General features: G+C 36.7%; 1 protein-coding gene across 1 annotated transcript in view; it reads right to left on the bottom strand.

Annotated features, from left to right (window-relative positions):
• Window positions 1-13,602, bottom strand: part of GALNT2 (polypeptide N-acetylgalactosaminyltransferase 2) — a 93,103-nt gene that overhangs the window by 7,806 nt on the left and 71,695 nt on the right. Inside the window, exons 10-14 of the mRNA XM_085219765.1 lie at window positions 12,455-12,558; window positions 6,859-6,985; window positions 2,691-2,783; window positions 2,450-2,533; window positions 532-658 (exon numbers count right to left, since the gene is read on the bottom strand). Of these exons, the coding sequence (XP_085075891.1) occupies window positions 532-658; window positions 2,450-2,533; window positions 2,691-2,783; window positions 6,859-6,985; window positions 12,455-12,558 (535 nt within the window). The remainder of the gene's footprint in view (window positions 1-531; window positions 659-2,449; window positions 2,534-2,690; window positions 2,784-6,858; window positions 6,986-12,454; window positions 12,559-13,602) is intronic.

Below are 13,602 nucleotides of genomic sequence, written 5' to 3'. Positions count from 1 at the left end.
AAATAGGAGATGGAGTTTAGATGCCTCTGTTTTCTGGAAGAGCTGAGCAGGGATCTGAGACAGATTTTTTACATGCCACTACCACAAACTGTAAATTACTAATACAGCATCACAGTAAAGCACTCTTCTGATTTTGCTGACCTTAGGCCATATGCTTAACAATCCATATCTTTTCTTAAGAAAACTTCCTCCAAAAATCAAACATACCTATTAATGGATTAAAGCTTTTTATGAAAGCCTAAAACTCCTGGGAAAGATTCCTGGCTTCCAGCATAAAAATAAATATTAATAGACAAAAAGGAAGGGGATAACCTGATCGTACTGAATGAGCCCCTCTGCTCAGATTCTAACCCTGAAAATGCAAAACTACATTTGAGGGAGAAATTTGTACAACAGACTGCCTAAATAACTGATTTGTTCATTTGAGTTCCTTTACCTATCACTAGCACACAGTATATGGTTGAGTTAGTTTCAATTTATTTTTAAATCCTAAGACCACATATTTTGGAAAAAAATGAATAGCATACAGACCTGGTTTCCTCCGGCATTATGACATTCATAAACTCCAACAACACCATCTGCAAAATGGCCCAAAGTATCAAGGCAATTGGTACCCTGCTGCAAAGCCCCAAAAGCTATATCTTGATGATCAGGGACCCTAAAATAAAACCAGAAATATCTCCCTCAATCAGTTTATCTTTGCTATTTCTTTTACCTCCTCATCAAGTATTTTTAAGATGAGAGGTTTAAGATGAGTGATGGCTACTATTTGGAAATTCCAAACATCTTTTGAAGACAGAAGACAAATGTCTGATCAAACTCAAACTTGCAAGCATAGGACAAAAATAGAAAACAAGGATGAACATTCAAACTCAGCTTAATGACCAAATTAAAGGTGACATCATTATCATTTAAGGTCGCTCATATCTTCATGCTATCAGTTCAGATCACCACACTTTTTTCCAGACAAGCCATCAGAAACATTCTACTTTTGTCCCAAATTGATCTTTACTGAAGTTGGGGTTGAAGGGAAAAAAGAAAAAAAAAAAATGTTTTACTCATACTTATTTTTACACAGTTGCATATAAAGTGGAATTCATATAGTCTGGAAGTACATAGGCAAACATATTCAGAGTATCCTTGTGGGGCAGAGAGACCGTAAGTTCATATTAAACAGAAAAGCAAGGGCGTACAAACTCCTTTAAAAACTTCAGACTATAATAAGAATATAACAATTCAACTCAGCAGAGTGAGCACAAGGGAGGTGACACAGAGTAAGATAATATTACGCACCAGTAATGCTTATTGTAGCATATTTTCCAAGAAAAATTGCAAGCCATATTTCTTCTGACAAATTAAACACAAATAAATATCCTCTGGCACTTTAGGAGAAATACAGAATAACTTTCCTCCTCAGCATTATCCTGGTTCATGAGACTCTTTAACACGTGTGGCTTTGTACGAAGTACAGCAAGGCTGTAACAGCTGATGCTCTTGCATTCCAAGCCTGTATTCTACTAGTAACAATCCAACTTCACTGACACAAAGTGTCCTCAGCAATAAATACTCCTATGAATCACACAGACAGTATCCTACCATTGTGCAACCAATATTATGTTGACAGAAGACACAGTAGTTTACAGACTCAGATACCAAAGCAGCAGAGTTGGAAATGGATGATCTTTAGCGTCCCTTCTAACTCAAGACATTGTGATTTTGTGACCTAGTAGACATACTTATCACTAGACACATCACTGAACAAAAATCTTTTCATTCAAGAAGTGCTAAAAATGTTTTTTTTGAGGATTTTTCATTGGTTAGTATGCATTCTACAGCAGAAAAAATTATTCCTTTGTATCATGTACTATGTTAATGCTGTAAGCACTGATTCATTTTGAAAGTATTAGTTTTGTTACCCATAATTTCAGTTTGCTTTTTCCTCTACACATGCATAAAGGTTAGCTATTGCCCACGGAGTAAGAGATAATAAAACATGTGACTTTGCTTCTTAGAGCAGTGCATTTACCAATGCTTACAAAACTTGCACGACTTCCTTATCTGCTAGCTTCTGTTATTTCTGCTGTACTGAGATTCAGCTTTCTCACTCAGCTAGTCATGTGCTTCGGTGAAGGCAACACTTTAAAAGGGAAGACAACAGGAGAGAGGACAATGTACCCTCAAGCAAAAAGCCCATGTAGGAGACAGGCTCAGAGGAGTTTAGGGCTTTGGATGCTGTTCTCTGAAATACTGCAGCTACAGCTGCACTTCCATTTAAGTGGAAAAGAAGATTACTTCGATAAAATGGATTTTTAGGAATAGAACAAACAATAATGAAAGCAAATAAGGCCACGATTATATTTTATTGCCAAGGAAGGAGAAAGAGAAACCAGTGATTTCAGGAGAAGACAAATCAAAACTCCACACCATCTCAGATTCAGATGAAACTCACCGTAACTCAGGATAAACATTTTCAAGATACCACTTGAAGGGTTTGCAGCTAAGTCTTTTTCTGAGTTCCATTCGGCTTTGAATACTAGAAAGGGAAAAAGAAGAATGGTTTTCAAGGTCTGGATGCTGTGTTTGTATGCATTAATGAATGTATACAAAACCCAAGTTTCTCAGTAGATCTACATCTTAAGGACCTAAGTACCATCACTACTTACACCTCAGAAGTAGTAATTGTGACTTACTTTCCATAAGGTACATTCCTGGCTGAAGGCACTGCTGCATAATAGAAATTCTTGTACTCATCCATCCAGACTTCTGCCGCCCTGCGTGTATTTCTAGGGACAAATTTGAAAAAAATGTTGTATTTTCCCCCAACTGCAATTAAACCATGTCATTTATTCTTCATTTGATTTTAATCCTTCTTTGTAGTACATCATCAGCTGCCTCAAGCCAGGCAGAAGATTTCCTATTAAAGACCCAAGTAACAGAAAATCATTAGAAAATCACAACTGAAATCAATACATTTAGAACAAATGCCTTTTCCACACTTTCCTGCTTCACATTTTCATCTGGAACTTAATACACCCTGGAATTCTTCCTATAATCTTCAGGGAATGTTGTTGGTCTTGTTGTTTGTTTTAATACAATTTGACAGACCAAATTCAGTGAGTCTTCACCTGAATAAGCAAGCTAATTGGAAACACAAAATCTCAACAATTTGCAATATTTAATAGTGTATTTTACTTTGCTGAAAACAGATATGCTAACTTCAGCAACACGTTTCTAGTCTGCATCTTACTATTACCAGCATAACACTCAACATTCCAAGACATAAGCTGCTCTGACATTCAAAGCTACGAACCAAACAAGTCTACTAAAACAGAGGAGACACTACTTAGAAATTTTTTTTTAATACTTGAAAATTCAGAGACGAATTACTGCAGTAAATGTAAAGGGAAAAAAAAAAAAAAAGCTAACCAGTATTATTTACCTCAAATCAAATGGCTAACTAAAATGTCTATATTTTTGTAACCGGTGTGTTTACAGCTCCCTTTGGACTGTGAGATTGTAAGGTGCTTTTTTTCCACATCTCCTGGCTTCCATGTAAAACTCATCTACTTCTATTGTTTGTAATTTCATTGAATTACTTCCCTTGCAACTGTCGTGCTCTGAAGCTTATTTTACACTTGGCAGAAAGTTTAATCTTAAGCAGCCAGAGTAAATGCAGTCAGCCAACAACTTATTGGTACGATTCTTTCCAAATTAGAAGGCAGAAATAGCCAGGACGATTTCAGTTCTTGCAAGTTGCTAAGAGAAGAGGAGGTGGGGAAAGAGGAAAAAACTAAAAAACAAAAACAAAACAGAAAAAGAAAAAAACAAGAAAAACAACACAAGGCAGACTTCAATCATTTGTTGTTTGAGGACCAATATTTTCCTTGCAAAGATTCCTTTTGTGTGTGTGTGTGTGTGTGTGTGTGTGTAAGCATAACCCATCCAATCCAGATCAGGCTGTTTCAGTTCAAATTTACTTGTAGTCTGTCAGGTTTTAACTACTGTCACTCAGCCACTCAGCAATCAGCTTGGCCATATATTCACAGGCCAAATGGATTTTGGTGGTGGGAGAGATTCTAATTGGTTTGCCAGAGTTTAACAACTCAAAAGGCACTTCCAAGGCCAGTATGCATCTCTGCATCACACTTTTACACAACCAAAGATTAAGAATTCAGATACAGTGCAATATGGATATGGAAACCGTATAGATGCTGAGAACTGCTCAAATTTGTATGACTCCAAAGCAGTCAGAATACTAAGAAACACAGTGTAGGGAACACTCAGCACTTAGATTAAACCACAGATAATGAAACTCAGCATCATGCCATCAGAGATAGTTTTGCACATACCAGAGTAGGGTCTATAAGTTTATTAACTCAGATGAAGTTGTGCATTAAAGCAGCTGGCCCTCAAGCAGTAAAGCATATAAACGTGCAAAGCAAACCTGATCTAATACATTCTGCTAAAAGCAAGCAGCATCTGCCCCCACCACACAGCCACGATGTCATCCCTTTTCTCCTCTTGTACCACATGACTCCCAGTCTCTCATCCAGGATCAATTTGTTTTGGCTGCCCAAAGGCAGTGCATACTGGCTAGTCAGCTAAAAATAGGAAGCTTACCCAGAGCACTCCAGAACAAATTACATACAGTCAAGGGACAGATGATTGTATAAGCTAATGAGTCCCAACTGCATAAGCAGCAATTCCATGCACTACGTTTTTTTGGCACCATGGCTCCACACATTCGATAATGTCTGCACCGTGAGGGTATTCCATTACCTTAGGTTTCACATTCTCTCATTGCTAAAAATACTTTTTTTTTTAAAGGGAATTTTGTTATATTAGTTTGACACACAAGGCAGCTGACTGAGAAAGAAACATCCTTCAACTAAAAAGCAAGGTTGACAAGTTGCTGTAAAGTGATATATAAGTTTTCTAGGTCAATTCAAAAATAATTCCAGTGAAACAAAGAACTTTAATGGCATTTCAGAATTTGAGACAGCTGGACAGTCAAGGACAATGGCAATAAACCACTTGCAGAGAAAGATAGATCTGAATAGGGATGCAAGTGCCCAAGATTAAAGTTCGCAGGCTTTACTTGTCCTCATCATTCAAGTCCAGGTGGTATCTCTTTTTAAAGTCATTTTGAACAAAATAACAGGAAAACAAAATGCATCAAAAATAATCTGTCATGGTCTCAGGAAATGTGAGTGATTAAATCACAGTGATGATTTGACTTAATAGCAACAAAATCTAAAAGTTGTCATCCCAATATAAATGCAGAATCTTCAACCACTGTAAATGACACATTTTTGATGCATGCTCTAACCTTGCATATGCAAAGCCAGCCCCTTTTCTTGCTCTTCAGATGAATTATGTGTAAGTACCTATTTAATAGCACAAGTGTGCAACAGACATTAGTCAACAGGCTAATGGTAGAAGAGATCCAGAGAATTAGCAAAACTGCACAACTTGATTTATTTATTGAGCATGATCCTTGTTATGAAATCATAATTTTATAACCTAGTATATATGTTTCTATATATATTTATATATACAGTCCCAAGCATGCTGGAGTTCAAGAAACATTTGGATGATGCTCAGAATTATGGTTTGAGTTTTGGGTGATGTTATGTGGAGCTGGAAGTTGGGACTCAATGATCCTTGTGGGTCCCTTCCCGCTTGGGATATTCTAGGATTCTACATTAGTATAGAGATGTAATGTCTAAACAGAGAGGGTACTTCATTATTAGTTTTTGTTTACCCACAAATACTAGTCATTTTTACTGTAGCATATAGAATTCAAATAATAGGGTACCAAGAAAATCCCTCCTGTGACTACTGGAAGAAACAAAGACAGTGACTTTATTTTACCAGACTACTAAATTGATTAGCGTGGTGTTGCTGGCAGAACCTATGCACGTGAAAATTTACACTTCTAAGGTAGTTCCTCAAGCTCAGGTAAAACACTATTCCAAATATATTGGCAACTTGGAACATTCTTACGGACTTGAACACATTTGCACTCTGTGCTGTGGCTCCATATTCTTCAAAGATAAATAAATGAAACGATTCAAATTTGAAGCTCTTAACTTGTAGAACCTCTAGCTCCAACTTTGCTTCTTCAGACCTTGGAGAGTATGAAATCCCGTTCTCTAAACCAATACGCTTCAAAAGCTGGAACTGACAGAGCCTTAGCCAAAATCCCTGTCATATACCACTCAGTGCCTTAACTCTTATGACTCAGAACACTATGAACAAGAATCAGGACTTGCTATTCTCATTCTACAGGAAAAAAAGAATGATGAAACATCTCCACATTCCAGCTACTGCATACACTAAATCAATAGTAAAATTAACACACACGCTAATCTATGCTCTTACTAATGCAATTTCTTAGGTTTACACAAAAAGCATTTTAATCACGTCACTAGAAAAGCAGATACAATGAAGAATTAAGCATCCAACAGCCAGGTACAAATGCCAGAATTAGCCTACAGGATCATTTGTACATCTCATACTGATTCTGTAATAACAAAGAGCAAATAAAGCAAATTCCTAACCTATTGTATTCTGAGTCATAGAGAATGACAATATCATTCCTAAAAAATGAAGATATATGGGACTGTTCTGAAAATAAAGGTTTCTTTAAAACCAAATAAACAAATTTCTCAAAATTGGCTATTTCCCTTTTTTCCAGATTCATCTCTAATGGAGATACTTTGCCTTATGCATATTCTCCTCAGTCATCAACTTCTTCTAAAGAAAAGGTCCCTAAAATTAAATTACTGCCACCTGCTGATCATTTGAAGAAATTCAAATCATCACTATTTAGCTGAAGATCATCTTAAGAGTTACCTTGCAAATACGGTACCACTCCCACCAGGAAATGTGTACGGATGTTGCTTGCGGAATACATGCCCCACTCTGCTGCAAGGGATGATTTCTAGGCTCCCACCACATTGCCAAACTCGGAATGAGATCTCTGCAGTGAAAACATAAAAGACCAACATCACATCACAAAATACATGACAAAATACTGTAATTTTGTATGATTGTTTTGAAACAAAGAATCCGGTAATTGCTGAGAAGATCAATAAGATGGATTTCTGAGAAAATCTAGAATAAAACCAAGGCATATTCTTGTTTATTATTATCCTATCCAAACTCAGAAGAAATAACCGTATTAATTTGGAAGCAAAACTGCATGCCTTCTCTCCTCTGAGCAGTATTCTCCAAACTCAGAAATGATGCTGAAATTTGCCAGAATCAGTTAGGTTTGTTTGTTCCATTGCTGTGCTTTATCTAAATGGTAAATAACAGTAAATTCATTTAGCATAGATTAATTATCTAATCTATAATTTTAAAAATCACCTAAAGATTAAATAGAATGTCAAGCAAATTCAAGGCACGATAAAACAACAGATTCGAGCTGCTGGCTCAAAGTACTGGCAGTAAAAGGAGTTATGCCAAGCCAATCTTGATTTGAAGATAGAGTAGCAACTTACATAAACCAAAGGCTATGGACACTACTTTTGTAAATCAAGCAAGCAAGCTAATTATGGTAGTGAAGACAAGGTCTAGAAATATATTGCATATTTCTCATCTTAGACCTCTGACAGCAGAAGTCAACTAGTAATGACAGAGAACTTGTCTTCATTCATTTGAAGCAAGCACAAGGGTGCTTGCAGTAGCAGTGTTTCAACTTTGATATTTTTCCCCGTTTTAGTCTAGTAGCTGCAACAGGTTACCATCTCCTACCCTTAGTCTATTCATCATCATTCACTATATTTCCACAGATTTAAAAAAACCGACACAAATAGTAAGCATCTGTAATGCAAAGTTACATTCTTCTTTTAAAATTAAGTGCTATTCTTTCTCCAGAAGCCCTCCTCTCACATGTATAAATCAAAAGTTTTATTTCAAATAAACTTCATCATTTCAAAACCTAAAGTAGGAAAACCTAAAGGTTAGCAAGCATGTCCTCTCAATCATAGAATCCTTAGAGTTGGAAGGGACTTCTAAAGGCCATCCAGTCCAACTCCCCTGCAATGAACAGGGACATGCACAGCTAGATCAGGTTGTCCAAGGTCTGATCCAGCCTTGCCTTAAAAATCTTCAGGGACAGGGCATTCACCACATCTCTAGGCAATCTGTTCCAGTGCCTCACTGTAAAAGACTTTTTCCTTATACCCAACCAAAATCTGCCCTCCTTAAGTTTGAAACCATTTGCCCTTGTTCTATCACCATAGACCCTTCTTTTCTGTAGCTCTCTTCTGACTGTTCTGACCAGAGGAAAAATAAGTGCTGTCATTTCAAACTAAGACAATGCAAGTTAACTGCTTTTCTTCTGAATGTTCTTTGCTTTTTACAAGAATTCTTTCTAATTTCACCTCAGTAAAAATTTCTGTTGAATCAAGGCCTGTTAGTCATATTCATGAAGTCTAGATAATCAACACAATACAATCTGCAGACAGTCTTCCAAAAAATATTAATGACAACAACATTATCTCTGGCAGTAACTTATGGCCTTGATTTTATACTTAAATTAACATGGGAGGATAGGCAAATGACTTTAAAAAGCAACTGAACGTGGCATTCTCACCACACATTTTTCACAGCACTGACTTTATTCTTATCTCTTATTTTGTGCTAAGAACAGCAAAAATTGGGAATTACAATAAATGACTGTTCAGTGTTTCTATTAAGCTTGCAAAAAAAGTGCTTTTATGTAGTGCTTTTATTAAAATGATGAATTTTGAATGCTTCATCCAAAACACCATGTTCATTAGTGATCTGGATGATGGGGTAGAATCTATCCTCAAATTTGCAGATGACATGAAACTGGAGCGAGTGTCTGACTCAGAAGGACCTTGACAGTCTGGAAAGGTATGCTGACAAGAATCTCACGAAGTTCAAGAAGAAGGATAAGTGCAGAGTCCCGTGCCTGGGCAGGAGCAACCCCAAATACCAGTACATGCTGGAGGCCACCCAGATGGAAAGCAGCTCTGTAGAAAAGGACCTGGGAGTTCTGGTGCATATCAAGTTGAATACAAGGCAGGGGCATGCCCTTGCTCCTAGCAAGGCTAATTGGTATTCTGGGCTTCCTTAGGCAAACTATCACCACCAGTTCAAGAGCTGTGACCTGTCTTCTCTACTCAAGACTGGTGATAATGCATCTGGAATTCTGTGAAGAGTTCTGGGCCAGCCAGTAGAAGAGACGTGGATGAAGCTGCAAAAATCTAATGTAAGGATGAAGGGACTGGAGCATCTCTCATATGAGGAAAGCCTGCAAGAGCTGGCACCATTCAGTTCAGAGAAAAGAAAGCTCATGTGGGATCTTATCAATGTCTATAAATACCTGAAGGGAGCCTGCAAAGAGGATAGAGCCATGCTCTTTTCAGAGGCGCTCCATGCCAAGACAGGAAGCAACAGGCATAAACTGGAACACAAGAGATTCCAGCTAAACTTCAGGAAAAATTTCTTCACCATACAGGTGATGGAGCACTGGAATAGGTTGCCCAGAGAGGTCTACGAGAAATATCCCTCGTTGGATTTCTTCAAACATTGATTGGACACGATTCTGTGCAACAGTTGGCCCTGCCTGAACAGTGTGGGTTGGACCAGATCACCTCCAGAAGCCCCTGTCAAACTCAAACATTCTGTTATTCTGTATATAGGTGCTGAAAAACTATTCCAGAAGTAATTTAGAAATATCTTGCATACCAACTTCTTCCATTATTCATAGCTTCCTCTACTCTGTACAGTAAGTTAATGCTTTGTTATTTGATTAGTTCTCCCTTCATAAATGCCCAGGTCTGTTACACCTACATATATACTTTCAGACACCTTAGGCTCTGAAGAATATCAAAGAGATGAAAAATAGCTGTGGGAAGTACAGCAAAAGGGCCTGCAAATAGGGAGGGGCAGATTAATACTTACATTACCATGGCTTCTAAAGTGTGCATGGATTTTAAATTAAAAGGAACATAAAGCAATTAAAATGTAAGGTGTTAGGCTTTTCTTGTTTTGTTCTTAGGATGCTATTTTTCATCATACTCACTGGGAAAATAAATTTTACTATTTTAACAGTTTCAGAAGACACAATTTTTTTTTTTTTTTAAAGGCACAAATAGTATGTCATGCACTTCCTTTCACTGCATAAGATTACCTTCAATGTTGCTCTTGAAGCATATCACCCAATTTAGAATGTGAAGTCATACTTGCTCTCTGATTTCAGCAAAATCAGAAAGAAAAAGCTAGGTTTTCATATTTAATCCAAACCTTTTAATGATCTATCCATTTCTCTAGTATACTCTGATATCCCTATGCTTATCAAAAAAGCACTGCAAAAACTCTCAGAATTAGAGTCTCTGAATTCGAGAAGACTGGACAAACCTTGATCCATGTTTTATACAGCAAACATACTATCGGTCATATCTGGCAACAGTGTGAATATACACCATACCTTCAAAGCAAGAACAGTCACTTGGCTAATACTAGGGAAAATACTGCAAGCTCGTACACCTGTTATATGAGTATAGTTGAACCTATACTAATGTGAAGAAAATCTCACATTTGCCCTGTACATGCTTGCAAGAAAATGCAAATTTAAATGAAGTATAAATACGTTTAGAAGTATTTTACAAGTTCATCTAGCAGGTTATTTGCATGTAACATCAACTGACTGAGAGATATGCCTGGGAATAACGAGGCTGTACAAATATCTATACTGAACCCCACATCACAGATTTCCACTATCTGATGCATGTAATCTACTGGTAATTAAATCACATGCCATGCAATTTTTATTCATTTTCAGTTAACCTGGCAGCCATGAACAAATAATTAGCTGTCTGCTCTGATAGACCTTGCATTTTCAGGGAGCAGAGAATATGCACCCCAAAGGCTCCATCTCCCCTCCCTCCCACTGCAGAGAAAACTGAAAGCAACAGAAGAAACAAAGAGCTTTTTGCATGCCAGCTTTTCACCTTGAGTAACGAGCTGTTGCTTGTGCCCTTTATTACTACAAAATCCTCAATTATCAGAGCACACGAGCAGTGCTAAGTTTTCAGAAAAAAAATCTGAGCGAGTCAAGTACATCCTTACAGCTAATCAGATATTTAAGTGCTCTAGTGTCAGAAGAGGTTCTCAGAGGATAAAAGCATTGCTATAGTAGGTTTATTCAATGACTTTCCAGAACATTTTAAAAAATGAAAAACAAAGATGATGTTCAAATTAATACAGTTTAGCCACATGCAGCCAATTAGTGAGAAGAATAAAATCTAATAGAGAAAGTAATTGCTCATAATATATAAGAGTGAGCACTGTACAGAAAAGTCAGAGGAGATGGTAAGGATGTTTTTTCCAGCATTCCAGTTCCTTATTGAGTGCTAAGCAAGTGGTTACAGTGTCTCTGTATTTAGAGGTGTACTGGATAAAATAGACGTTCTCTTATAGGCCACATATGCCTAATGCAGGTATTTCAGTAGCTGAAAACACTCATGAGTTTTTAGGAGTTCAAGTTATTTCAGGATTTCACAGCTAGAACAGCAATAGAGACATTTTAATCCTCAGAATTGGTCCTAAACACACTATTCAGAATGTCTGAGATGACCTCTACCTTGAAAAACTAAATTAATGACATCCTGTAACTCATGTGCAATTAGAGTTCTGCTCTACTCAAATATTTCTTTAACTACAAATACACTAGTCTTAGCTGAGGGATAATATTGTAAAGCAGAGAGCCAAATGCCAAATCTAACCCCAAGGTGAAAGTAATGGCTAAAGTGCAGGTTCTTGGTCCCTCCTCCTTCCTCCTCAAATCCCACTCAAACATCTGAAAATAAGGAATTCCAATAAAAATACCTTCCCAAGCATAATTATCTTGTTGAGCTAAAATAGGGGTATAAAACAAAAACCCTAAGTATAAAAGCCTAAGTTTAAAAGATTAATGATAAAAAGATCATTTTTTGGTCAGCTGTTTTGATCAATTGCTTAAAGCGTATGTGAGAACATTAAACTCATGAACTCCCATGCTCTGATTTTTGTCATTAACTTTCACCAGCATTTTAAAACTTGCCTTAAATTGTCAGCATTTAAACATCGTATTTTAATCAATAACATTAGAGGAGGATATGGCTTTCAAATAAGGTATCATTTTTGAAAAGAATTTCCTATCTGCATCCTTAGTTCATTTCATTTTACCTGCCAACTTATTTAACTGCACAGTAAGCAAACTGTTCTGCTTTTTCATACGTAGTATAAAATTACTACCATGTTTTAATTCTTACACTGAAACCTTCTGGATTTTGCCAATAACGCACCTGAAGTTTTGATTGCTCTTTAATCCTGTTCGCATGAAACCATGAAGATCATGAAACCATGACAGTAAAAGCAAAGCTGAAACTTGCTTTCCTTTGAAAACGGATCTTAATGTACATTATGCACTTACCTAAGTTTTCTCCACCCCAAACATCCATCATCATGTCATACTTCCCCAGTTCTTCAAAATAGGATTTGTCCATCACAAATAACCCACCAGCTATCATGGGTGTCCTAAACAGACAAGAAAAATTAAATTAAATACCTACAGAACCACGAACCGGGAGGTAATTGATTCGCATCTCAAGGGTAATATCTCCTTGAAAAAAGCTGCAATGTTTTTAAAGGCGACTAAGTTTACATCCATCATGTCAAAGCTTGTCTGCACAACATCATGCAACACTTCTATGGCGTATACAGCACTATAACCACCATTGACTCAGAAGCTGAATTTCCAAAACTCACTTGGTTCCCAAGTCTCTTATTTAAAAACTGGGAACTTGTGCCAGCAGTAAAACATTAAAGTTTTGTTGTTGTATTTTTAGCTGTCAAAAGATAACTTTTTTTTTTTTTTTTTTTTTTTAAGGTTAAATAATCTACAGGGGAACTGTTGGGTGGGTTCTTTTGCTGTTTTTTTTGTTTGTTTTTGTTTTTTTTTTGTATGCTTTTTTTAAACACTATTTCTGAGAGCATCATAAGGATGCACAAACATGAATGAAGTTACCATATTCCTGAAAGCTAAGGTTCATTTCTAGATGGATAAAACAAGTCTTAGCTTTGTTTAGCCACAAGCTACTCGGTCCTGGATCCATTTCTGTTTTAAATATGTCAAGTCTAACTGTAAATATACAGTTGCTACACTTCAATGCATGTCATTTACAGTAAAATATGAAATGCTACAGATAGGAAAAAAAAACTAAATGAATTTCCCTTAAGCAAAAACAGAAAGGATGCAAATTCTGTACTACTTTGCTTATTATAAACTCTAATCTTGAAAAACAGGGACTGTCTTCACTAATTGCCTCCATTCGAATTTTCCCAACTGGTAATATCACTTTTAGTTTCTGAGATAGTGACATGCACAAAAGTAAGTCTCACACTCCTGAGTTAAAAAACAGAACAGTGTTCGTGATAAACTTTGCTTCAAGCTATACTCTCATCATGTCCTAAAGCAATATTACACTCTGCCTGTTTTATTATGCATTTAAATCAGAAAAACCAACCAATGCTAATCTATTTGTTCTGAAGATCTCTGATGGGAACAGAGTCCCATGAAGA

Source organism: Meleagris gallopavo, chromosome 2 (assembly GCF_905368555.1).
Source record: "Meleagris gallopavo chromosome 2, MGAL_WU_HG_1.1, whole genome shotgun sequence".
Lineage (NCBI taxonomy): Eukaryota > Metazoa > Chordata > Aves > Galliformes > Phasianidae > Meleagris > Meleagris gallopavo.
Note: the sequence above shows the minus strand (reverse complement) of the source record. Positions and strands in the feature narration are given on the sequence as shown.